The sequence below is a fragment of the Poecilia reticulata genome, chromosome 4, assembly GCF_904066995.2.
Source record: "Poecilia reticulata chromosome 4, P_reticulata-male-v2, whole genome shotgun sequence".
Lineage (NCBI taxonomy): Eukaryota > Metazoa > Chordata > Actinopteri > Cyprinodontiformes > Poeciliidae > Poecilia > Poecilia reticulata.
The window spans coordinates 25,710,924-25,738,104 of NC_088833.1; the positions used below are offsets into that span (position 1 = coordinate 25,710,924).

Genomic DNA, 27,181 nt, shown 5'->3' on the forward strand with positions numbered 1-27,181 from the left:
TGGGATAACTACTGTTTTTGTACAAAGCCAGGCACAGGCATGGCTTTAAAGGAGCAGCAAATGTCAAAGAGAGGGAAAACCACGACAGAAAGAGGAAAGCCCCATACAAGCAGCAGGGATTACAGCATCTTGATGTATAGCTGTGTGTGCATTCGCCACATACGTCGAAGCATTATCACCAGTTTGTACGATTAGGGGCTCTTCATTGTTGAGATGTTTACGTGACTTTTAGTGTGCCGAAAGCAGAGACATGAATCGCTGCTGCAACTTTGTATCCCTTCATTATCTGTCGGTTAAAAACACTCGTGCAATTTTGCTTGATTTTTAAAATTCTCCTTTTAAACACATTGTTTGTGGGTGATTTCCGTTCAGACTTTCGTTTCGTCCCAATCCAGTTTCTCCCTCAACTCCCAAAGCAGGTTGGGGCAGTTCTCCTGTTTACCTTTATTTCTTGTCTCCGCCCATCTCACCGCCACTTCCTGATCACCTGGGCCGGCTAAGAGATGAGCAGTTTTTGAGCTCGCAGAAGGAGCTCTGCTCCACACGCCGCGGGAGTTTGGAGTTGGAAGATTTTCCCAAAAGTCAGGGAATGAGATAATAACTTATTTTGCCCGAAGGTCGGTCAGCCACTCAAAGACTCCAAGACCGGGACAAAGTCCTGTTTTGTGAGTCATTTACCTCTCGCTGTTCTCCACCTCCCTTCACTGAAAGGGTTTAATGTTACACCCGCTGCCAGACTCTTACCTGTGCAGGTGAGCGACGGTGCCGAAAGTGAACTTCCAAAATGAGGTTATGTGAGTACGCTTTCACGTTTCTCCAATTCCTCTTAAAGATTAGTGGGTTAAACACAACTTTAATAGTCAGAGCACTTTGTACACTTTGTAGTATAAAGCATGACAGTGATCTTTTTTTTAAATTGGCATGAAAGTCATTTGCATGTATGTTTGCACTTTCTGTTTATAAGTGAGCAGAACATGGCAGGTGTAGATTTTCTGTCACCTGTCAGGTGTTTGTATTTTGTTTTTTTCATTCAGATGTTTCTTCACCAGGCTTCACATCTGGCTGCAGCTGTAGATCACACCGACTCTAGAGCAGTCAGTCAGTATCAGTCAGGCCGCAAACACTCATGTGAACTTTATTTAATGAGACACATTATTATTTATAAATAACAACAAAAAGCGATTTCCATTATTTGGCTTTTTCCCCCTATTATTATTGTAATTATTATTGCATTGACAAAATACGCACAAACTGCATGTAGAGTATCTTGACAATTGGGCGGGGGGAAAAAAGCTGATTTACTTTCTAGCTGGTGAAGCTAAATGTTTGGGTAATGTTTCAGCAGTGTAAGCAGTTAAACAGGAACGCTGCCGTCTTTGTTCTGTCCTTGTTTTGTTGTGCGTGGTTACAAAGCAGATGTTTTCCAGAGAAAAGAAAGAAGAAAAAAAATGGTGGAAGACTTACTGGAATTTTTCAGTGTTTTTGGGGCATGTCTGAACACAACAGACTAACTATGTTGCGGTCTGCATGTGCTGCATCTGGCATGTACTTCTTTTAACTCCTGGCTGCCTGATCTTGATTCTTTCTCTGGCTCCATGATTATATGAGTCCAAAGTCTGATTAGCTATTACTATTTTTGTGTCGTTTGTGTTTGGTTTTCTTTCTTTTTTTATGACCTAATGACTGACTGATCTATTTATGAGACGGTTCTCGCTGCTGCTCCCTGAATCCAGTCACCTTTTATCGGTGGTGTGACTCACAGAGCAACTGCCTTGTGTTGACAAGGGAACTCCGCTAAAAGTTAGAAGAAAAGTTAAGTGACGTTAACACCCCGGTCATCTGTGTCGGTTCGCCTGTCATCTTCGGGGTGTGTTTGATCAGCAGATACGATTCCCTGTCTTCTCCTGAACCCGAGGAGTGGATGTGTACATAGCAACACGCCAGCTAAGTGTGAACACTCTGAATGCTGATGCAGACACAGATACCTCGCCACCGGCTTGTTTTCCACACTCATCAACGGTCGTTACAACAACAACAACAAACAAAAAAGCTGACCTCGCACCGTCTTGTGTCATTATTAAGTCGGATCACAGGAGAGAAATCCGAGACCGATCCGGCAGCGGTATTTTTTACATAAAATACTGTATACTCCAGGCGAAGATTGGGCCACGGTTTATGTCGAAGGACAGTGTGGTGAGTCAAGGATTGCCATGACTGCTTCAAAGACAAAAGAGAAAGGGTAGTATCGACAATGTAAACATTTCTTTTCCTCTTTTTTTCAGCTAAGGACAAAAGAGAAACATGGACACAATGAGATTTATGGATCATGAAAGCCCGCCTTTCTTCTGGCTGTTTGAGCACTTGAGAGGGAGTAGTATAATAATAAATAAAACATTAGTTGATGTGCTGTGGTGGCGCAGGAGCAAAGCACGACCCACGTATTGACGCCTTAGTTTTTGTGCTGGTGGTCGCAGGTTCGATTCCCGGCCTGGCAATATTTGCCGTATGTCTTCCCCCTCTTTCCTGTCGAACTACTTTCAAATAAAGGCCACTAGAGCCACCAGAAACTTAAAATAAAAATCAGCTACAAATCAAGTTTAGGGTGGATTCACACTGGCTTTGTATAGTTTACGGTATTAAAACTTAAGTCCGTTTGCCTAGAAAGTCCAGATCGTTTGAGGAAACGATCAAAAAAGCAAACTCTGGTGCTTTTGGAGCGGTCTTTGGTCCGCTTGCATTCATTCACATATGTATTCGAGTTCACTTCAACCAAACTGAGACCTGTAGGCGGACCAGAGTTTGCCCAAGTAACAAATGTTGTTACTTTGTTCCCCAATCGAACCCAGTCTACCGGACTACCAAGTGTGGAAAGCATTCATAGCCCATCAGAGCTCCCACATCGTCCTCAGCGACAGCATTGGCTCAAACTTCACTTGTCGCATAAGAACCGAGCCGGAGAAAGCCGATACTCCTCCGGCATGGGCGTGTCACCCACTCTTCATTCGTGAAGACTGGGTGTATGTAGAGACAAGCCTGTGTGTGCCATCAGGTTCATATGTTTGTGGTCTCAGGAGCATCTGTGCATGATCTTTTCTTCCAGTAGGGCTGTTTACATCAGGGTCGTTTCAGAACTGCAGCACACATCATCATTTTCCACTAAACCAACCCGGCGGCACACAGTCGGCGCCGAACGAACCTAAGGATGGAGTCCAGTAATCACTGTCAGCATGTCAGTCAGTGCGTGTCAATCGACACAACGCAGTTGACATAAAGGCAATGTGCATATAGATTAAAGATATAAAGGATATTTCAAAAGATTAAACAAAAGCTTTGCCCTTTGAACCATCTTCTCCAATTTGAGGTCACCTGAATGACCAAATTGACTAAAATGCAGTTTTTGGATTCAATCTTAAAGCATCAGTTTTGAAACTTTTGTAAAATCTCTAAGTTGTGACTCATTCGGCTCTTCTTCTGCTGCCCTTTCCTCCTGTGGAAATGGTTTATTGTAGCTCATCAGTCCGGCGCAGTGGCTCAGCTAATATTTCTGAAGAAACAACCTGTTATTGGGTTGCATGTGGGTTGCATTCAGTCCTCACCAGTGTGCAGATTTTTTTTTTTTTGCGCTGCTCTGATTTCCCCAGCGCCGCCTTGAGTTTTTATAAGACCCTAAGCGGATGTTTTATATGGAGCCCCAATTCCAGTTCACATTATTTATTGAATAAATGGCTGTAAAGGAGAAGTGGAAGCACATTATTACCCTGACTCACTCATTTGGTGTGGCTGTCATGTCTGGAGGAAGGGTTAGCAGCAAGTCATTTAGCAGTTAAATAGTTTGTATTTGTAATGCTGATGGAATCTGCCTCCAGCCCAGTGACAAGCAGCAGAACTGATTCAAGCTAATTATACGGATTTATGACTGGTAACGTAATTATTAAAGTTGGGAGTATTTTTCATTACATGACTACTACTGAAAATTAATAATTTTATTGAGTTAATGTAATTAATACACCATCTATTCATCAGCATCATTTGCATGTCTTTCCCATTTTTGGCCCAGTAAGAAACAACCTATGGACTCATACTGGCCCATGCCCCGGTGGTTAAGAACCATATGAGTTATGATTTATTTATTTATTTTTTAGAATGTGTTGGTAATATTAGCCACAAAGTAGTAATACCCAACCCTACAGTCCACTGCTTTCCACCCAAGTTGGGATAAAATCATTCCAGAATCAGAAACACGATTTAGTATTCTGGATGAGTTGTGAACAAAACGGCTTCGGTTTTTGATCATGCCGAGAGTTATTTATTTATTTATTTATGGACTCGCCCCACTTGCATTTCCTGCTGTTAGAATGAATCGTCGGGGAGAAGTGGATGTGTTAGAAGCAGATCCGAGACAACACCACACCAAAGAGCTGCCGCATTCCCTCATTAAACGAGTTTACTCGTGAAAAACTCTTGTATAGGAGATTAGGCTCCGAGAACGGATCATTTTTTCATGTCTGTAAATCTTTTTTCTTCCTTTCTGTCTTGTCTTGTCATTCTAACTAGCATTTGCGTTCGCTCCTCTTCCTCTTCGGTCTCAGGCTTGTTCTGTGATGAAAGCGCTTTGCTCCGTAGATCAGGCCGCACTCAGCAGGCGCCACAGCTTGTGATGAATCCACCCTGTCATCACGCGTTTGGAGAGGGAAAGTTCTACTTTGTTCGACAGTTCGCCCTCTCCTCGTTAGCCCTCCCGCGTTAGATACGCCACAGGCGGGAATTCTTACCTCGCAGTCTGCGGGATTCAAACTGATAATGTCAAAAGGAAAGACTGTGTTTGCTATCAAACACCCACTTACGATGCAGCTCCATGGAGTGTTGCAGACTGAAGCCGGTGTTTGTTGTGCCTTGTAAAAGCTTTCTAGCTGGGGCGGCTGTAAGAGCAGCGGAATATGTTCAACCCAAACAGAAGCAGCGGTCTCGGAGTGCAGTGCTGTGGAAAAATATTTGAGCTCTGGTAGATTTTTTTTTGTGTGTGTTTGTTTTTTGCTTTTTCTTCTTCCTAACCTCAAATATTTCTGAACATTAACATAATTTTAATATAAGACAAATCATCAAAACAAATTAAAAAAATACATTAATTTTTTTATAAAGCTGTTACTTACGGTTACGGAAACACAGTGAGAGTCATTATCTAAAAAAGGAGAAAATATGAAACAGTGAAGATTCTCCAGAGTGACCAGTCATGTGTCAACCTCGCATTCACGAGGTGACCAAAAATAAAACTTCCTTGTGTTTAATAATTCTGGGAAAAAAGCAAATCTCAGTTTTCACCAAGGGTAACAGTTATAGTCTTTATGTTTACGCTTATATCTCTTTTCTTCTTTCCTTTTAAAAATGGATTCATTTGGAAACCACCTTTTGTACATACTCGGTTTATCTTTGTCGTTAGAATTAGACGGGGCAAATACCTTTTCAAAGCTGCTGTACATTTCTATTTTGACTTCACCCTTTGCTGTTGGCGGCGTTTTGAACGAGAGCCGGTGTGTCGTCATGCAGCAGCGCAGAGCCGGCTACGGCCCCAGAAACAAAGCGAACGGAGCGCCAACACGGTCGCTCCTGCCAAAGTGGCGTGTGCCTGACTAGGCCCATCTGTTGGTGTCCATGTGCTCGAAGGAGCCCACCTGCTCCGGGTATGACGTGTGCGCCGGCTGGCCGTCCCGGCGCATCGACCAAAACATAAACTCGTGCATCAGAAAACAACAACTCGGCATAATTGAGACCGTGTCATACCCGGCCGTGGATTAGCAGAGATGAGCGATTGTCGTGGAACAGAGAGCCACAGACTCGTCTGCCACCGTCTGTTTCTGTCGCTGCTGCTGAGACGAGTGGTATTGATGTTCCCACATCCAGAGGAGAAATCGCAGTCGTTCGATATTCGTTATCTCTGTAAATCAAAGAAATGATAAAAAATAATAATAATAATAATAAAAAAAAAGAGACTGCTGCAGTTCTTTTCATATGTGAACAGAAAGGAGTTCCGCAGCCGTCCTACATTAACATTTATGTAGTGTTGAACACATCTCGCTTTTTTCAAGGGTGGAAACATGATTTTTAGCAAATAAATAAGTCCTTTGTGGCTCTATATACTTTTAACTCACTTACACTTTTCAAAATGTTGGAAATAACTTCCAGTTCCCAGTTTATCTTTCAACTGATACCAACTTCAGTTTAAATTTTAATATAAGACATAAAAACAATTTGAATACTTTTTTAGCTCTGCTGACATCAGAGACATGATTGTGACGTAATGATTCAAAGTGACAGCTCAAAAAACTTTAATATTATGAAACAAACACAAAATTATTAGAGTTGAATTTTTAAACCGACTTCAACGTTTTTTCTTGGCGATTAATCTTTTGGTAATGAGGCAGGGGTAAATATCTACATCATTGTTGAAATACATAAAGGGACTACCAGCAGAGAAAGCTGAATGGGGAAAAAACCGATGAACTGCACATTATAGCCTTCCTATTATCTACTTAAAGTCTTACTCTCACTTTTGTCGCCTGAACGAACTCTAAAGACATGACGTAGAAAGTGGGTTGGAACTGGTGTGACATGTGATAAACGAAAGGAAAAGTGAACGAGACACCAGCGAGACCAGCTACGTCCTTTAGCTTAGAGACAATAAAAAAGACAGGAGGGAGAATTGGAGGTTGCAGAGTTTAAGATGATGAGGTTCTCTTCCTGAGTGACGAGGACAGATGGCATCAGGAATGAGTTCGTCAGAGGGACAGTGTTCGATGTTTTGGAGATAGAGCCAGGAGATACCCGACTGAGAAAGTTTGGACATGTTCAGAGGAGAGACGATGATTACATCAGTAGAAGGACGCTGAGGTTGGCGCCATTGGGCAATAGACCAGGAGGAAGACGTAAAAGGAGGAGGACATGGAGAAAGTTGGCGTGAGGGTAGAGCATGCAGACTGTAGGAGTAAAAGCAGAAAAGGTCAATTGACGTGACGACCCATGAAGGGAAAAGCCAGAAGAGAAGAAGAAAAAAAAAGCTTATTTAACTGATCAAAAGACGTCCTCAGGGCATCTCTAATTTTTCCATCACCTTTTACTGCTGAAGTCTAAATGTCACTTATTGCTTTTGATGAATATATGGATTACTTTTTTAATGAGGCAGTTTTTAAATAATGTACAATGTGTTCTTTTCTTCTTCTGTTTCTGTGCTCGGTTTCTTTAGGCTGTAAAATCCCTAAATGCCACTTCCTGATGTCACCTCAGAGTCCTGTTAGCTGCAGGCTAGTCACCAGCAGTCATCCTTCACAGTGCATGGCTCTCTGGTTTTATCTGCTCTTGGTCAGATCACTAATCACAGATCACTTTTACCAAAGACAAAAGAGAAAATCCTACAAAAAAAGCTGACTCTGCTTCATTTCTGTTTACACTTTACACAGAAGGAAGTTGCACTTCTTCTGAGGTTCTCATGTCATTTCCTTCAGTGGTTTTCGCTGCAGCGCCACCACAGGCGAGGAGGTGAACAGGTTTTTAAATTAGTTTGGAATCGCTTGGCAGAGTGTAGAGTGAAGAAGAACCGCACCAGCTGAAAATGTAACAACTGTTGCAATTTTGGTCCCCAATCCTAACAAATAGCAAACTCTTGCAACTTTCTCAACTAACACAACAGTAATCTCATTACCAAGTGCTTCTACATTGTTGTATTTACGTTGCTTTCCTCTTCCTCGCAGATCTTTTCTGCTGACCCCCTGATTGACTCGTGCAGCTTAACATCCCAAGTCCCAGCTTTTCAAATGAGACTCTAGCCTGACGTCGCGGCAGCGATGGCGGAGGCCTCCCCTTTGGACATCTCCCCTACAGACTCAGATGTGTTTTCCCCGACCCTTGAGCTGTGCGCCTCCTGCGGCCACAGCCACAAGCTGGAGGAGAACCACGAGTACATCTACCAAGATGATGTGGACGACGACCTCATCTGCCACATCTGCCTGTCGCCACTCATCATGCCGCTGGACACGCCCTGCGGCCACACCTACTGCAAGGAGTGCCTCACCAGCTTCCTACTGGAGAGTGACTTCTGTCCCGTGTGCCGCACGCCCCTCATGCTGCAGAGCTGCAGGAAGCCCAGCCTGCTGGTGCATAAGCTGCTGGATAAGCTGACCGTGGCATGCCCTTTCGCTGAGTTTTGCACGGAGACCCTGCCTCGCGGCGAGATGGAAGACCACATCAAGGGCAGGTAGGCTCTAACCACCCCCTTCGCCCCCCAAAAAAAAACATGTGATCAGATACTTTAACCTTTTTCGGTTTTTTAAATCCACTAACTATCAATTGAAAGTGGCTTGAAACATACCTGGAGTGTGTTGCAGTATGTGATCCTTTCATGCATGTTTGAGAAATCCTTTAAGAGTTTTTGCTGTGGAAAACGCCTTGTTGGACCTCATCAGAGCTGCACTTTCCACGTTTTTTGAGCTTTCGCCTCAGAGCAGCCCTCCTTCACTCAGCTCCTGCAGACTACCCAGCAGCAATTAGCAAATGCCTCTGCAAACCACATCTGCTGAGCTCATCATACGAGCTACTTCTCAGTGAAACGCTGGTGAAAACGTTGTCAAAGGGTCAACAGAGGAGTTGTGTTGTGATGACTTCATAAAGGTGGAGTTTCAAAAAGAGCAGGAGCTTCTTAAAGAGACAGAGGCCCAATTTCAATGCGTTAAACCTGGAAGTAAAATGTATTTCAAGTCATATGTGATATATATGCCAACTGAAGGTGGCATAGTTACTTGATTGTGCTATAAAATGGCACCATGTGCCTGGAAAACACATAATACTGGCCCTTTAACACAGAATACAAAGTTGAAAAGAAATGAAACATGCTTTTGAAACATTCTTACAATTTTACTCTGCAGAGTGTGTGTGTGTTTGTATTCTGACCTCTGGAGTCACTGCTCTGTGGAATCACCTCTCGCTGCAGTTGGAGCTGCAAGCCTTCATGGATCTGTCTCTCTCAATATTCTTCAACACAACAGGACACAAGCTCAGTCAGAGTGGCTGGAGGGCATCTGAGAACATCGATTTTCAAGCCCATTTTCCACAAACTCAGTTGCATTTAGCTGTAGACTTTGACTAGACCATATCATTACATGAATATTCACTCTTAGCTGTCGCACTACGGCTCTGATTAGGATTGTTGCCATCGAAAGTGAACCCAAGAACGAATCTCAAGTCTTTTCCATGTTTTGCTCTTGCACTGACTAAGCTGTCTAAGCTCCATAGACTCTTAGTTTTCCTGTCCCTTGCTAAAGAAAAGCATCCCCTCAGCATGAGCCTGCCACCACCTTACTTTAAAGCAGAGAAGTTTAGGGGAATCTTGTTAAGAATTGGCTCTGTCTTTAAAACTAAAGACATGCTGTTGGTTTGGTACATTTTGATATCGCAACTAAGAAATTGGCTGAATACTTTAGATTAATTTTCTAAATGAAATGTAATTCATTCTGGGATGCAAATATGTTTAAAATGGCCGCTGTGAAACGGTGTGTGTACCGGCGCTATCAAATGACTTTTCCCATTTCCTGCATGTCCACCTTTCATTCCTCTCCATTTTGAGTTTTTTTTCCCCCATCTGCACTCATCTGTCAAAAATCGCAATAACTTGCAATAGCCATTGACCGTAGGATACCCCTTCCACGTTCACTTTGTCCATCATCTTTAAGCACCGGCTACTGTCCCCAGAGGACAGAGTTTCTCCTCCAAACAGGCTTTCATCAAACCAAAACTCCCAGCTCGTCTGCTCACGTATTAAGATGCAGCGCGGCAGTTTCTCTCCGCTCACGTTAATCCTCATTAAGACTCCCCGTGGCCCAAGTGCTGCTGGGATAATTAACGCATCTCACCAAATATCACAGACAGGAAGCAGAGGGGGGGGGTTTCCCCTTTCAAGTTGCGTCCAAAAACGTGGAAGCTCGAGTTTGTTTGAAAATCCTTAAAAAGAAATCACCAAACCTTCCTTCACCGTTGTGTTTCTACTCCTACACCATCTTTTCCACTCAATCTTTCCTTCTGTCAGTTTCTTTTTTTTTTTCTCCACTGCCTGCCCTCATGTAGCGTGGATGTCATAATGAGATGTGGATCTCTGAGGCTGCCTCCCAAAAGGATTCGGCTGCTCTCCCGTAGTTAGAGGGCGTTATCTGCGGAGGTGAGCGGGGCCGTGTCCGCTGAGATCACCGAACGCATCGTGTGCAAGGATGTGAAAAGGTCTCGGCGAATAACCCTTTTCAACATATCTATCCTGCTCCGGTGATTGTGGCAGTGAATAATAATAATAATTTTTAAAAAAGCACATTTCTTTTAAATTCTGCTCTGCATGGGTCTTTGTAACTCTGTTGAGTTTGGGAGAGTTTTTAATGATTAAAGACAAACCTACAGAGACAAAGTGTGTTATTAGCGTGGAGTCATTATGGTGCGCGGGCGTGAAAGAAGTCAAGTTGCATAATGCATCAAGCAAATGTCAAATTTAATCGCCGGAGACTTTCATTTGCATCTGATTTCCATAGCAGCAGTTTCTTTTTTAGCACGCTAACAATCTTCACCTAAACCTCGGCAAGACGTTCTAATCCGAGCTAAAGGTCTCATAACCATATTAGCAAACAAATTATCCCCCACGGTGAAACAGCAACGCTAATCAAGGCATCGACCGATTATTAGTTTTGCTATTATGAATTCCAAGGCTTGTATTTATAGGTTTAATTGGAAGCAGTTTGTCGTTATTGGGTTTGCAGTGAGACGCGTTTACCAGAGATTGCAGGTTAAAATATTGGGTTCACAAGAAAGGTACAGGGTTTTTTTCCCCCCATACATTTTTTGTTTTTACAATTAAAGGGTCCACAATATCGCAAGTTTCATGTTTATCTCAATCTAAAGAGGCGTAAATACCAGAAACGAATTAAAAAGACTCCTTTATGCGTTTATGCTAAAATATTAAGAGTTTTTATGAATGATAACGTGTTTTAGCAAATCTTCTTTTAGTGCAGAATAATCCAGATAAGATCTGGCCACTAATTATTTCAAATTTAACGTGAAATAAATGCTCATCTGAATCCATAAAATCTGAAAGAAAGCTTTAAGGAAGAGTCTGACGGTAGCGTTGTTTGTGGCTAGCGCTTAGCTAATCACAGCATTTAGATTATTTTTAACAGAATAATCAGAATAGTACAACACAAACTCTTCGCGTGGCAGTATTGTGCGGCAGGAGCTTCACCAACGCTTCTGTGACTAAGTGCTGTCAATTAGTTTAACACAAAGTCTATTTGCCGACTCTAAGAGTTAAGCAAACGCTTTCAGGGTTTCAGGAAAACATGCCACAAGTGGTAAAGTTGGTGAATGCACCGGTGACATGTTGCTGCCTCATTCCACTTTCTATCAAATGAATCTCTTTCCTCAAAGTGCCACATTATGACAGTATGCGGAAAAACCTTTGAGCGGTTTTGCAAATTAAAAAAAAAATGTATAAAATCAAGAAATCACACATATATAAGTATTCAAAGACTTTGCTTAACACTTTATTGATGAGGCATAAAATTGAGTTGTTTTCACAGATCATCCTAGAGATGTTTCTGTAAGTTTTAAGGAAGCAACCTGTGATGTATTGATTTGATTGGACTTGACTGGGAAAGACACACACGTCTATATAAGGTCCAATAGTTGTTGTGTATTGGATAACAACTATTTTGTTGTTGTCTAGTTATAATAAATTTGCAAAAACACTAAACAAAGAGAAAATAGATTAATCAAACTTGGAAAAAGAGCACAACACAACAAAACAACCAGAGAGCTTTGAATAATTTCAAAATATTCAGTACCTTCATATTTCTGGTTCTAGTCCATTTAGTTTGGGTTTGTAGCAGATATAATATTCAGCTAGAGGGAAATTTTTCTACAGCTTCTATGTACACCACAAAAAAATATATGGTGAAATCAAGCATACAGTTTCTTAATGACTTTACCAAAATGTCCTGATGACTCAAATATTTTGTGCTGTTTTAAACAACAAACATAGTCAATTGCATGGATTTCACCTCACTGAAATGATGGACGGATGGACGGACACCATTAAGGTCACTCCACATTATTATTCTGGTCCTTTTCGAACTTTTCAGCAATTTCATGCCTCGCTCATTGAACATCCCTCATATAATCCATTTTCACCTTCCCTCCAATCCGTGGTTGCAAATCTTTTTCCTTTAACGTCGTTTCAATCTGTACGCCACAAAACGTGGCTCGGCTAATATAGATTTTCCCACCTCAGCGATTTTTGACACTCACAATATGCATCATATTGAACAAACTCGATCTCGACACACAGAGAGAGACGAGTCACACTACCTCTAGGCATGACCTCACCCTTCTCCCCGTCTGTGTTTTGATGCCAGTGATAATGCAGTACATTATTTCTGCTGTTTCTAAAAAAATCTGGCAGCGGGTCAGAAGTTGTAATGACTGAGACACGGCCATCTGGTCGGGGCTGATATCATCCTAATGGAATCATTCGTGACCTTTATTGGCTTTCAGAAAGAGAGACAGATATTTTCGAATGCATCCACTGCAAACAAGAGGAGCAAAAATCTTCTCTGATCTGCGGTTTTTCTCGTTGGGTTTGTGCTGTCGGGGCTTGCACTGCGTTTTTTGGGTTTTTTTTTAGTACACTGACATGTAACCGCATGTGATTCTTTGAGCCTGTTTCTTGTTTGTTTGAATGATCGTCGATCCATATTGTTATGGTCCTTTTCAAAGTTCACATTCACGTTTTACACATTACTTTGTCTTTTTGTTCTTGCTGTAAGTATAAATATTTGACTTTTCGGGGACGGCCTCAAGCGCGCTGACGCTTTCTTCTTTTTCTTGCGTGTTTAAAAAAAGCTCGAGTTCTCAAAAGCACTGGAAAATCACAAACATTTGAAATGGAAATATGAAATTAAAAAAACGACCTGTATTCCCTCGCGAAGAGTTACAGAAATGTGCAACAAGGGTGTTAAACTCCATTCATCCGTCCCCAGTCTTCCACTTATCCCTCACATCTCCCTCTGCAGCAGCTCTCTACAGCTCTAAGTTATATCAAAGTGTTTGCAGGCCAGAGGGACATGTAATCCCTGTGGTGAGTTCTGAGTCTGACTTGGGGCATCTTGATCAGATCCTCAGCTGACTCCTGTAGAGGAGGAGCAGCGGCGGCTCCACTTTAAGCTTCCACCAGAGGAATGAACGCAGGACTTTTTACTTAACTCTGAGCCCAGTCCAACCACTAAGAGTGTATACCTGAGGTCGTCCTCTGGTGTTACAAAGACAGAGTTAGACAAAAACGGCTCAGATGTCGTACAGTGACATTATGTCTCGGAAAACCAGCCGTCGGATTCTTGTACTTCCGTTTTCATTTTGATTCGCAAGAGAATCAAAATTACAAGTTTTGAGAAGAAAATTACCAGCATTACAAGTTTTGAGAAGAAAGATGTGAAGTCCTGCTTTCAAACAGAAAATGTGTGCTCTCGAATTATGGCAGAAAAATTCCCCTGGGGCCGTTTTTATGTCATTTTGTTAGAATCTGATGGCTGGTTTTCTGAGATGTTTCTGAAGGCGTTTGGCTCTGATAATACTCACTCCAGTCCATTTGGTTTTAATCTAATTAGCGCAAATCTGTTTTCTTTTACTTGAGTTCACCGAGTTTGTTCCGAGTCAACTTGGTCCAGGTCAGTTTAGTACGATACACTTTGGTTTTTGTGACATCTTTTGGTCCTTGAGTCCGTGTGGTTTTGGTCTGTTTGGTCTGAGTGTGTTTGGCAGAGCTCTTCCTTCACCACACCAGACCCGACATCCAAACCATCTTCCAATATGTTCGTAAAGTCGTGATGGCAAGATTAGTCTTAGGGTGCTTAGTTCATTTAAGACAAACTCTGGTTTGATTGTTTAGATGTGAACACACCAATTACATTGAATACCAGTAGGCGGTGGTCTTGATACACTCCTTGAACTTGAACGTTCGAGATCCATTCAGCATGCATCTCCGATAAATTTTTGCCAGAAATAGCATCAGGGAAATGACTAAAAAGAGGATTGCATTTTGTGTTTTTGACCAGCCCAGAACACAGTATTGGGGTATGTTTCTTACCGCCGGTCTGACCAATAAACAGACTAAACATTCTGGCGTCGTTTGTAGTGACAGGTTTTGATTAGCTTGGAGCTTTCTCTGTGTGAAAGAAACCGTACCGCCAGAAAAAGCGACAAGTTAACAAACAGAAGTTCACCACAAATTCTAACTGATTGGGCTAAAGTAAACCAAACTATATGACCGAGAAACCCCCTTAGAGTTTGAGACGTGTTGCAGATGTGCTACAATACTCAACACACAATCAAAACCTTGAGTCTGTTTTGAAAAGTTTCACCAGAGGAAGATGATGGGGACTTTTCTCAAGTGATTTCCTGCCCACAGTTTCAACGTAGCGAATGGAAAAACAGCACTGTGACGCTCTGTCAGTGCAAGGTACCATTCCTACAAATGGGAAATGGAAAGGCATAATTGAGTGCGAGGACATGAGTGCTTGAGTACGTCATGATGCCGTTTTTCTGAGTTGCTGCTGAACGACGACTCCTCTGGGGCAGACCGGCTTCTGTTCGCCAAAACTGCATTCTGTCACAATCCAATTACTTTTCCATTTCCTGCGAGCCCTGTGGTCTCGTCACTCAAATATCACAGGACAACTGATGCCTCGGTTTCGCTCGCACCCGGCCATTAACATTAACGCACACTGGCCCGTAACCACGCCACCTTCATCCATGAAATATTTAGTCAGACAGGGTGTTTACCAGCTAAATTACTTTCTCGAGGCCATCGGACATCATTGTGAAAATCTGAAAAGCGGGGGAGAGATGAAGCGGAGAAAAAAAATAAGATTTATTCACTGCCTGGCCAAGGTAATTATGCCCTTTGATTTTTTTTTCTGCCTTTCATCTCATTACAAGCAGAAACATCAATTAATCAATTAATTTAATTGGTATGTTATGTGACAGACCAACACAGATTATGTGAAGGTCTCAGTTTGTATATAAAATTATTTTATTGTATATAAAATCAGTACTTATAAGTACCTCTATTTGGTACAGTTGCGTGTAACTTAGGGTATGTCTAGAAACAGTCTTTCTTGTCCATTCTTCTTTGTAAAACAGCTACGTTTTAAGTCTTACTATAGATTCTTAGTTGGATTAAGGTCTGGACTTTGGACATTTGTAACACAAAACATACTTGGATCTAAACCATTTAACTTAAGAATTGTTGTCGTGTTGGGAAGTGAACCTTAGTCCCAAATCTTTTGCTCTCTATTTTTCTCTCTCTTTCTCTCTCTCTTACTCGCTCTCTCTCTCAAGTTTTCATCCAGGACTTCATTAATCTTTCTGTCACCTCTGACCATCTTCCCTGTTCCCTTCTGAAGGAAACTGTACTGATGCTGCCACCAGTTTGTTTTAGTGTGGACATGGTGTGTTTCGGATCCATTTTCTGTCAGATGCTGAAAGCTTGGAATATTGTTTGAAACGTCTTGGTAGATTTATTCCTGACCTATGTGATTTATTCTGGGGTTTTCCAGTTGTTTTGCCTTTGTTCTCTCAAACAAACCTGAGACCTTCACATAAGCAACCACTAGAGACAAATGGCTCCACTGGATTTTATCCAAAAAAGTGCTCAAATAAGATCACAATCGGAGATGCTAAGTCTATGAGAACCTTTTAGCTTTATGGTTCCCTGCTGTTTTTCTGCAAACTACAATGAAACTAAAAATGAAACAGACAAGAAAGATGAAACATCCTTTCAGTTTCTAACTAAAATGCATCTTCTTGAAGTTTTAAGTTGCTGCCAGGAATACTTAACACTGTCAGCAGACGTATGTCTCCTCCAGTTGTTTCCTGGTTACCTGATCGGTCAAACCAAGACGTGCGGCTTTAATCCAGCTTCCGGTCTTTTGCTCAGTTTTCCTTACTAAAATATGAAGATGAAGATTAGACCTTTTTGAATTCCCTCGGTTTAGTACAGACACGCTTCACATCCTTTCGTGTTTATCCTTATCTTTCTCATTCATGCCACTCTGACAAACCCACCCCATCCCAGCAGAGCGTATTGATTTACTGGTGTGTGTTGGTCATACTCTGCCTCTCTCTGTCTCTCTCTCTGTTTTTTTTTTTCTCCTCCACGCTTGTAGGCAGATTCTTTTAAGCGATCAGACCAATCTGCTGCACTGGGAGCAGTCCATCGCTGTAAACCAGGGGTGAGGCAACGGAAAGCAACATATTCTCTCCCTCCCCAGCCCTGCAGGAGCGATACATCCACGGGCAGGGGGAGGTGAATGCAGAACCGGCACCTGTGTGTGTGTGCGTGTGTGTGGATCCGAGTGCATGCAAACGTGGCCGAGCCAATCAGAGGAGTACAAAGTACGTCCCCCCCTCCCTTCTCTGTTTTGGTTTGCGCCATCCCCCCCACCACCACCCCGTCCTCTCTTTAGTGGTTTCTGCTGCAGTATAAGTCACAGCTTGCGCCGTTCTCTCTCCGACATACACACACACACGCGCACACCCGCTCACAGTGCATACGGGCACAAATCCTCTTACAACTCGCCAGTGCCCAGAGCAGATTAAGGGGCTGCACATCTCAAATTGTATTCCAAATGTGCCACCTTTTGTATGGGTTCCCCTTCCTCTTCTTCCTGCACTTTCTCCTCTTCCTCCTTTGCCACAACCGGGACCTCTTCTTTCTTCTCTGCACCTGCTCCGGCTGATTTTTTTATTTTATTTTTTTCCCCCTCTGCTCCGTCTTCAACCTCTGGCAACCTGCCCACTTGGCTCTGCAGCTGAGATGACCAGGCAGCCAGCCTGAGGCAGAAGAAGAAGAAAGAGGAAAAGAAGAAGAAGATCGCACAGACACAAGTAGAGAAGTAGGGGAAGAGCAGAGTAAAAGGGGGAAAGAGTTGAAAAGGTAGGAAGTGAAGGATTAAATCACATCTGAGAGCGCTTCTGTTTGAAGGAAAGCGGGGTGGTGAGGGGAGAGAGAGAGGGAAAATAGGGGGCTGGGGGGTCAGAACGGCCAGGGTCGCAGAATTGGAGGGGGACGGTGGGGGCGAGGGGGAGACAGGCTCAGCTTCAGGGACCAGAGAGCAGGGGTTGGGGGGGGCGGGTGACGGCTGACCATGAAGGCTCTGTTGCTCCTGGTTCTGCCCTGGCTCAGCCCGGCCAACTACACAGACAATTTGGGCAACCTGCACATCCTCTATTCTGAACTGTGAGTACAAGACTCATTCTGCATCCTTCCACCCCCGCCCCCCCCCCATTCACTGACCATCCATCCATCCATCATCCGTCCATCCATCCATCCAGTTACTTGTTTCTCTCACTTTCACCACCCTGGCTGTATGTTCATGAACTCCACCGGTGTTTACATTCGGGATTGTCACGTGAAGAGTCGGTGGTTTGCTGATGCTGCTGATACTTTTGGGGGGTTTTGCTGGAAGCCGTGGTCCAGCCTGGCATGCAGCAGAACCAGCAGGCAGAGCTTTGTGCCGTCCAGGACGGATTCGTCCGGATGCTACGGAGCAACACTGCAGCAGGGCATCGCTTCCCTTCCTGTATTTCTCTCTGCGAGCGAGCGCCTAACTACTGGCATCGACCGGGCGGTGGAGGTGGGGTGGGCAGAGGAGTGTCAGCATGCGTTTGCACAGAATTGTGGATTTTGAGCGCTGCGCACACGGATGCCGAGTCCTGTCGAGTGTTCAGATGTTTGTAACTAGAGCTTGTGTTTGTGGAAAGGGACTTTCGCCTCGGCATTAAAAATGTACAGTCCACCCTACTCGGTTTACATCTTTGTGCACAACGTCGCTTTCGACGCGGGGGAACTTGTCAAAACAAAACACAACAAAAACACAAGCGGAGTCACATTGACTGGTTCATTGTGCTCTCCAGTCAGCTTTACAGTGTCTTTGAAAACTGTAATATTACATAAATAAGCTACAAACGCTTTACTAATGCATTTAGGTGAAAAGTTAAGACTTTAGTGATGTAGAGTAAAAGCACAGAGTGTTTTAAAGAATGTATAAACAGAGTGTAAAATGAACCCATCCATGTTTGACTAGTCCAAATAACATTTATATTTTATTTTTCTATATTTCTATGGTGGTTTTGATGGTTAGAAGTATCAGAAATGCTCCATTTTTCTGTTTTTAAAAGGTTTCATTGCCCCTTAAACTGTGGCTTAAAAAATCTCTAATAAGACCAGTCACAGTGTTTTAAATCTATATTTACATGTGTGATCAAATACAATCCAGATTCAGTGAAAACTGTAAAGTAGCTCTTTACAGTGCCAGTAAAGCTATTTATAATTTCATTGTGTTCTTAGCGGCTAATTGTTAGCCTGTTGGATTCTTACGAATTCCTTTCATCTTTTTTCTCTGTCATTGTTTATTTTCTATTAAACGGGGGATGTTATGTAAACTCTACTTTATTGAGCATTACGTCATGTTATAATATTATTCACTCATCAAACAACATACCTGGAGTGCGGCTTTGATTCTTTCCTGAACGATTGAGAAATCCTTGAGTCTCCCCTGGCAACCATTCGGGGGTGTCCTATTTCCACAAAGCTCCTCCTCATAGCGACAGTCTCGGCTCCTTCAGACTAGCCGGCAGCAATTAAAAATACATAATACTGCCTCTTTAAAAAAGTTATAGGCTTTAGCAACACTTGTGCAACGGAAAGTCGTCAGCCATCCTGATGATAAGTTTAGAAATCTCCTTTCTTACTACAAAATAAGAGTCTCAAACAAAGATATCAGGCTTAAAGAACACACTGTTATACCTTGGTTTACACCTGACATTGCCAGATGACGTCACATGCCACTTCATGCCAAAAGATACACCCCAATAATGTGTGGCAAAAAGCAAACTCACACCAACTGGTGCAACTTACTCGTGTCCCCCCCACCCCCGTTCTATCAACTTTGCAGCATTTTGAGTTCACATCTTTATACATGAAACAATCCTCAGTGGTTTAATATTTATTTAGCAGAAAAAACTAACTAATCTTCCAATTTTTTAAACCTTCAGATTTGCCTGGAATGCAGGCTGCTCTTCAATACTCTAGTCAGCCTGAATAATTAACAGACCATCTAATAGGTTCTTTCACGTCTCGGAACTGTATATCAAAGTGCTTTCATTCTTGGCTCCTCTCCCCGTCTGAACGCTGCTGTGAGCTGCATATTGGCCCCCAGACTCTCATTGTGTGGGAGTTAACGTTGACTACGTTCAGCAGCTCAATGGGAAGTCGAAGCACTCTGATCCCTGAGCCGGTTCTACTCTTCTCCTCTTCAGTTTGATGGAAACACGCCGTCAAACCGCTGGAGTTACGCTGGAACAATGGGGCGCCTTTCAAATCCACTGTTTTTGGGGCCTGCCCATAGCAATGCATAGGGAGAGCAGTGACTGAGTTGCTTTTCAAGTCAGTCACTGCACCCCACAAAAATGGTATCAAAACGTGCGGCTCAATCCCGGGAAGGGACCTATTATTTTTATTGGGGATCGGAGTTACGATGGCGACGTAAAAAGCGGAAAACTAGCGAAATTTCCAACTGCCGAAACACAAGAGTGTAACTGACACCAACTGCCGCTTATTTAGAGTGAGAAACAGGGTGAAATTTTGACCCCAAAATAATTTTGAAATTGCTCTCATGGCCGCAAAACTTGTATTATTGGTATGAAAGTTGGTCATAAAATCGCACCGAATGCCTGCTCCCGTAAAATGTTTTCAAAATTTCTCTAGAGCTTACGGTTTTCGGTCCAGGTGCTTCAGAGCAAAGTGATGGGACATGGCTAACTGACGCTCCACCCCAGTGTTTTACATACATTTCTGAAAATTTTCTGAGCTCAGCGCACACCATATTTCTCTCATCACTGCAATTACTGTGAATGACCTACAGATATGAATCACGGGACTATCGTAGACGACAAATAGCCCTCTCATACGCTTCAAACGGTTTTTGCATTGGCCTTACGGATCCTGAACGGGAAGGGGTCGTTCGGAATGATTTTTTCATTAAAACTGACTGGGTGTCTCATAAAGTTAGATAAAGTCTCTCTCACACACAGCAGTTGGCTGAGGATTAATCGCTATGGCAACAGAATACATAAAAAGCAGAGCTGCTGGTTTGGACTACAAAGACTCTGTAGTTCTAAACATGGCGGAACACTTTAATACAGAGCAGAAGGTCAGAACTACAACATGGTGGAACACTCAGTTATTACAGATGAGGGCTGAGCTGGCAGTTAAGAACTACATAATAATGGAACTCTGAGTTACTACAGAAGGAGGGTGAACAGAATGTTATAACTACATACAGGGTTTTATTATCTTTTTCTCTCAAGTTAGTTGTAATATTAGATTAGAAGATAATAGAAGATATAATATTAAAATGTTTTCTAAATTTTGCTAGGGCTTATGGTTTTTTGTCAGGATCCTTGAGACCGACGCTGGGTGTCTCACAAGTATAGAAACTCTGTCTCCAGCATACTGTCTGACAGAGAGAGCCAGCCCAGGTCCAGATAATTAATTACCATAGCAACGGGTCCCAGAGAGAGGCAGTGAGTAGTCTCACAAACAGCCGCAGATTCAGGTCTCACAATGCATTGTGGGAAGAATAAATATTTCCTGTGACTGTTCATATTTTGCTTACGTAAAATTATTATTTCTCTGAATTTTTGAGTGTGAATTAATATTCTTTGCATGAAAGTTGAAAATTTTCGAGAAATAAACAATTACAGACTGTCTATTTTTTTTTTAATTTCGGACCATGAGTGAGAACCACATGTGCGAAGCTTATAGTCGTCAGTCTCAGAAGGAAATTCTTTTGAGCATTGGGTTCAGTCATTGTACTACTGTTGCAGTGAACCAGGTCAGCCATAGAAATATCGTGATGGATTTGGCAAGAGCTTCAGTGATTGGACATCGTTAATGAACCATGTAAGGCTTTTAAGTATTACACATTTCTGCTCATGAGATGTTTTCAGGTGTAAACTATAGCTAAAATGTTTGGTTTAAACTGCCGGGCACAGTTTGGCAGGTCCCGTAAAGTTTCTGCAGGAATTTTCTAGTTTTTTCCTTTTATGCTCATCTATGTGCAGAATTACCCCCTCTGGGGCAGTAAAGACCGGAGAGCCTGTGGTTGGACAGCAACGGAGGCTCAGGAAAGATGAAAAGTGAGAATGGAAAAGGAGAACGATGGACTGAGTTGAGAGGAGGGCAGATGAAAATAAAGTGGACGAGAAGCGCAGCAAAAGGTAGCTTACTGAAGATGAGAAAAGACAGGAGGGTGAGAGATCACCTCCCTCCATCTGGCCATACGTACGGCTGCCATGGGGACGGCACCCAGCATCCCCCAATATGTTGTCACTTTCCGATGACTTCAAATGAACCTGTCCGGTGGCCTGTTTGTGCTGTGCTAAACCCTCAAACATGGGGGGTGGGTATAGACAGTTTGTGTGTGGCGTTTAGGGGAGTTTTTTTTTTTTGCTGATTATGACATGACATGGGGAGAAACAAGGAGTGGACAAAAGCGGACGTAGTGTTTTTCTGCCTGGCTGGAGAGCAGTGGCACATCATTCGTCTTTATCCACGATGTTGACAGCAGCGGTAGCTTCCAGCTCTGCCTGCGCAGAAGCGGCCTCCTCCTCCATTTTCTTCATCTTCCCTCTCTTTTCACTGTGCCTCTCTGGTGTTAAGTGATTGCTACAGTAAGATTATGTTGCATGAGGGTTGGGGAGGAGCATAGAGAGAGGCTCTGTTTCCCCCAACACATAAGCAGCCTGTTATGCAGCCCATACAGTCTGCGTGTGGATGTAACTTACAACGTGAGGGGAAAATAAACGTTTCTCTGTGATAAAAAGCTACCCCTTTGTCAGCACCAGCCGACAAGAACGCAGCACAGGCACAAAAAGGAGAGACAGAGAGACTCTCCTGCTTTATGGGATTTGTTTTTACTCCCAACTCATAAACTCTGCTGGACACCTTCCCCTTCCTTCTAGCCCTCCCTTGGCTCCTTTGACACAGACGATGCGGCGCTGTAGAGCTTTCGTGATTAATCTAAGTTCACTCCTGAGCTGTGGCTGAGACGTCTTAAACGCTACGATTAGCTTAGCTTCCGTCCTTTCAGCCCGCATCTGCGCGCCGTTTGATCAGCGCGAGCTCCAGCGGCCGTCCGGACATCTTCAGCTCGGGCGCGTGCTAACAGGATTAGCCGCGCGCTCGTTGAATCTGAACAATGCAGACCGTTTGTTTATATCAGGAGTGGTAGGGTGAACCGAAATCAAAGGAAGGGCACCACGCCGGCCGGGCCCGGTCCGGTCCGGCCTCATGTCTGACTCAGGTGAGCGGGGAGCGAGGGGGCGGGGGAGGCTTCGCTAATTAGATTTTCGTCTGGGCTCCGTATTAATCCCTGCTCCCTGTGTCTGGAGCTCACATTGTTTTATTGTAACCAAAAATACCTGGAAGCCAGCGGGAGAGGGGCTGAAATGAAGAATTGAGCTCCTTTGAAAGTAGAAGGAAAAGAAGAGTAAATTATTCCTTTGCTTGTATGAAGCTAATTCTGTGAATGTGTCATGGGAGTGCTTATTTATGCATGAGCACACGCTGAGCAAGTAGGTCTACGAGCAAAAAAAGAGAGTCAAACAAGAAAACATGCAACGGGCGCAATGAGGCACTTAGCAAACAGGAAATTATACCATATCACGTCATGTTAAAGTTCCCTGACAAAAACTGTTAACACCCCTAAAATCTTTATGGAGTTTATGTGAAAAAACAGACACGGGGGAATACATCACTGTAACGTACAAGGAGAAAGTTAAGTTATCCAATATTTCTTACTAAATTTGAACTCTTTGTGCTACATGCACATTGTGTGATGTGGCAACATCAAGCAGCATGTTTAAGTTCCTCAAGGTGGAAGTCATTTCCCTTTGGTTCCACAATTCCGTCTTCATGCTCTGATAGTCTGCGACCTCAGCAGATCCATGTTGGGTTCTTTGGTTGAATTTCTCTTTCAGTACTGGGATCTGAAAGGGTCCACAACATCTAAACAAGATGGCTTAGAACAGATGTTAGAACAGAACAGTGTTAGACTGGCCCAGTCAAAGTCTAGAAAAGTCCAAATGAGAATCTTTGTCTAAACTGAACAAAAAATGCTTGTCATACAAACTCTGACTGATTTGTGTATGACTCACAAAGAAGAATGGGCAACAATGTCAGTCTCTGGATGTGCGTTTATACAATCTTAAGCAACTTGCAGATGTAATCGACACAGATTTTTTAAAAATACATGCCACTTTTTTTTGTAAAAAAACATCCATTATTTTCTTTCTACGTCACAATTTTGCACCACTTTGTGCTGATTCACTTAAATAAATGTTATCAAAACACGTTAAAGTTTTGTGTTTCCAGTACTAGCACATGTGGAAATGCTTTTATACGAAAAAACTACATGAAGGAAACTTAAACAGAAGGCCAAAATACACATCTGGAATCATGTAAAGCATGTTCAATTCACGTGCAAACACTGTACTCTGTGAAACAGAACAGTTGAAATATGTATTCATTTATTCATGAGTAGAAGCGAACAGCAGGTCAGAGTGTTTACTTCAGCAGAGCCTTCCTCTCAGATGTGTCACTGTTCAAGCAGAAAACGGCACAAGGAGCAAGGTGAGGTGGGATATGCAGAAAAGGCTTACAGATGGCACCAAATTTTGTTCTGTCGTAGGAAAAGCGCCTCGCTGAACTTAAATACGTGTTTGTTTTGCGCAGTGCAGCACGCGCTCAAATCTGCGCTGAATCGTTCACGTCAAGCGGCCTACTTTCTCAGATCTGTCACTGAGGATGTGTGGACTGCGTCTCCGTTAACCTTTGCCTCTCGCTGGCTCAAAGTCTGGCTGCGGTTTATGGGGTTTCTAAGGCTTTGACACCAGGAAGGACGAAACAACTTCCTCAACCCCGTGTGTGCAGCAGGCTAATCTGTAGGAAGGTTGAGTATGCGCTCGCCTGGCGGGCAGCAGACCGTAACTGACAGCTGAGGGGAGAGCGGGCGTAGAGTTAATCTCTCACGTGAGCGGCGCCCTACGGACCGCTGGGGCTTTGGGTCGGGCTGAGTTGCAGGCAGGATGGCATGGGAAAGGAGAAAACTCAGCCACTGCCGTGGGCTGGTGTGGTAAAGAGAGAATGCGGGTTACTAGGTGCAGAGAGCATCGTGGGAACAGAGACCGAGCAGGGATTCTCTATGATCATAAACTGTGGTGTATTGAAAATGACAATTAGAGCAATTGGCACATCAGTGAGAGAAAAGCACTACTTTGAGACTGCTGTGGCCACTAGCTGTGCTTCTATTAACTATAGGATTGCGCAAATTCAAATTTCAAAAATGAAATTCGTTCAATAGAAAAATGGCAATTTCGAAAACTCACGTTTTTTGATAAAAGGTTGTTGCGCTGGGATGAGGTGGTTTTCCAGACATATTGAAATAGATGTATGTTGCAAAACTTCAATGGAAACACTTTTTTTTTTTTGCATCATACAAGTCACATGATCAACAGCCAGATGGTACTACTAAAAAAAACTAGAAAGAAGACGACAGGAAGTAGTCTTCTTTGTGGTTTGTAGTTTGGTTTTGCAGACAATGTGCAGCTGGATCCACCAGAGATCTCACACCATCGCACAGTTCACAAGTAGTCGTGTGTCATTGAAAACACTGCATACCTGGCCACTTCCAAGAATAAGGGGTTGATGCTCCAACGCCTAAGACAATGTTCGTTAGCGCCATAGCTGCGTTATCAAAATATCTCATATAACTGTTTACATCCGTTGCTGCCATGATTTCTAATGATTTATCACTCCTAATTTTAATGTCATGTCTTATTTAATGAAAACATGACAATTGCAAAATTGTGTTGTTGTTTTGTTCGACATCAGCAGAACATAGACAAAGATTTGTGGACATTTGCGTTGGACACAAATGTCCTAGTGTTGAGACGCATCAGTGAGCCTGAGCTCCAGTTCAGCCGGGCAGCAGAGAATGAAATCGGTGCTTGCGTTTGCTCTGCTCTCGACACGAGAGGGAAGAGATTGCCTACTTGGTAGAAACCAGACACTGACACAGTAAACTGCTGCATAAATACCCTTCCGGCTTCATCATGGGTCCAGGGCTCAACTGATGATCACCCGTATTGATTGGCTTGAAAAAGATGACTCAGGGATTCTGGGGCTGGTCTTAACTGGCAGAGTGGACTTCCTATCTGCTGGGCCCGTAAAACAATCAGTTGCATAAAGCATGGCAAACCTGTCCGACTGCTCCCTGCTACACTGGAGCACAATGGACAATTTCAGCACAAAGGTTCATCTGCGGCTCCACACTTTTTCTTTTTCTTTTCGGCACACGGTCACTTTCAAAGGCGATGAGGAGTCACACCCAACGGCTCCTGGCTTTCACTGTGCAAGTCTGTTTTTGACAAGCCAGTTTGTCTTTTTCCACATCACTGACTGCTCCATCCTCCCGTGTCTTTATCCCCCCCAACCCCAAATCATGCAGCAGATGGGATTACCCCTCACAGCAGGCGGATCCAGTCAACACACGGGCGCATCATCTGATTAACACTCCTCTGGTTCATCATTAACTGGATTACCGCGTCTTTATGTCACTCTGGCCTCAATCGTTCTGTTTTCCTTTAATCAAACCTAAAGGAATAGTTTGAACCAGGGCTTCGTTAGCAGCAGTAGATAACCCTCATAGCACCTTAGCATGTCTTGTTTCTTGAGGCTGAAGGTGACGACTTGACCGTCGGGAGCAAAGGTCGAAGTGGACTTCTGCCATTTGAAACAACTCCCACCTCAGAATCCTCTTATGCAAACACAATTTTACGATTCTTTAACCGTCGTCATGTTTGCGTTGCACAAGCCAGTTATTTTTCACACAGAGAATAGACAGAGGATATCAGCTTAAAGGCTTATGAAGTAGTATTTACATTAACCACAATGACTTTTTAGAGATTGGAGTTGTCTTAAGGTCCTAGAAATCAGCTTTGGTTTTAAGTTCCTCTCCAACAAGCCTCGTAGTTTGGATTTATACTGAATGAAGACACCAGGAGAGTTTTATATGCAGTAGGGAACAGCTTAACAGGTTGTAAGCTATAAATAAATTATGCTTATTTCAGAGATTCTGAACATTCCCTTTAATCACTATTGTCCAACTGGCAGTAGCAGTCTTCTTTGGCAACTTTACGAGTATGTGTGGGTGTGTTTGTTTTGATTGTCACTGCAGATGCTGGTGTCGCTGCTATAACACAGCGATTACCCTTTATGATTTATACAGAGTGTCAGTGAAGCAATGCAGAATGGTTTAATTGGAACAAATTACGAAGGGATTTTGCCAGTGCAGACTTCTGTGATGTCCCTTTGCAGTAAAGATGCTACCGCCTAGTTTTTCAGTCGCAACTGCTGATCATTTCACAGTGCATACACTGTGAAACTGAATTATAATCACTTTCAATTCAGAGGAAGTTTATGACATTCATTGGTATTTAACAAATGAAGCCAGAGAGACGTGTCCTGAAGAAACATCCCCCACACAAACAAACACGACTTCCACTCTGTTAGTGATTGCAGGAGGTGTGGTTGTTTCTATTTGTGCCTCCGAACACAAACACCATGAAGCTGAAAATATGAATCTGACTGAAGTGGTGTCTCTTTTTTTGGCTGTCAGCACTCGTCAGGGATTTCAGACCCGGTTACCATTCAGACAAGTTTAGAGTTTAAACTTGTCTGACTGGATTCTTTTACATTTTCAGAGGTAAATATCTACCCTTGTAATTTGTTTTTAGTCCGGTATTTACAGAATCAGCCTTTATTATCGTACAGAACCGCAACAAAATTCATTTCAGCACAGCCCATCCGAAGAGCAAACAGACAGACAAACAACATAAGACATGGGCAGACAGGTGCCTGAGGCTGCAGCCATCATGGCAGGCGCTGCCCTTTCGTTAGATGAGAATAACAACTTGAGGGTAGATGAGGGACACAGTGTGTTTTTTGTTTTTAGTCTAGTAATTACAGTAGAAATGTACAGAGACA

The 27,181-nt window shown here is 43.1% G+C and overlaps 1 protein-coding gene across 3 annotated transcripts in view; it reads left to right on the top strand.

The window, feature by feature from the left end:
* The first annotated feature begins 502 nt into the window (after nt 1-502).
* The window catches only part of lnx1 (ligand of numb-protein X 1), a 49,725-nt gene continuing 23,046 nt past the window's right edge, over nt 503-27,181 (top strand). Inside the window, exons 1-2 of one of the 3 annotated variants that reach the window (XM_008407478.3) lie at nt 503-794; nt 7,743-8,245. In XM_008407478.3, the coding sequence (XP_008405700.1) occupies nt 7,836-8,245 (410 nt within the window). In that variant the 5' untranslated portion in view covers nt 503-794; nt 7,743-7,835. Of the gene's footprint in view, nt 795-7,742; nt 8,246-16,547; nt 17,312-20,955; nt 21,038-27,181 lie in introns of those variants that run through there. The other 2 variants (XM_008407479.3, XM_008407480.3) reach the window with 2 other exon arrangements.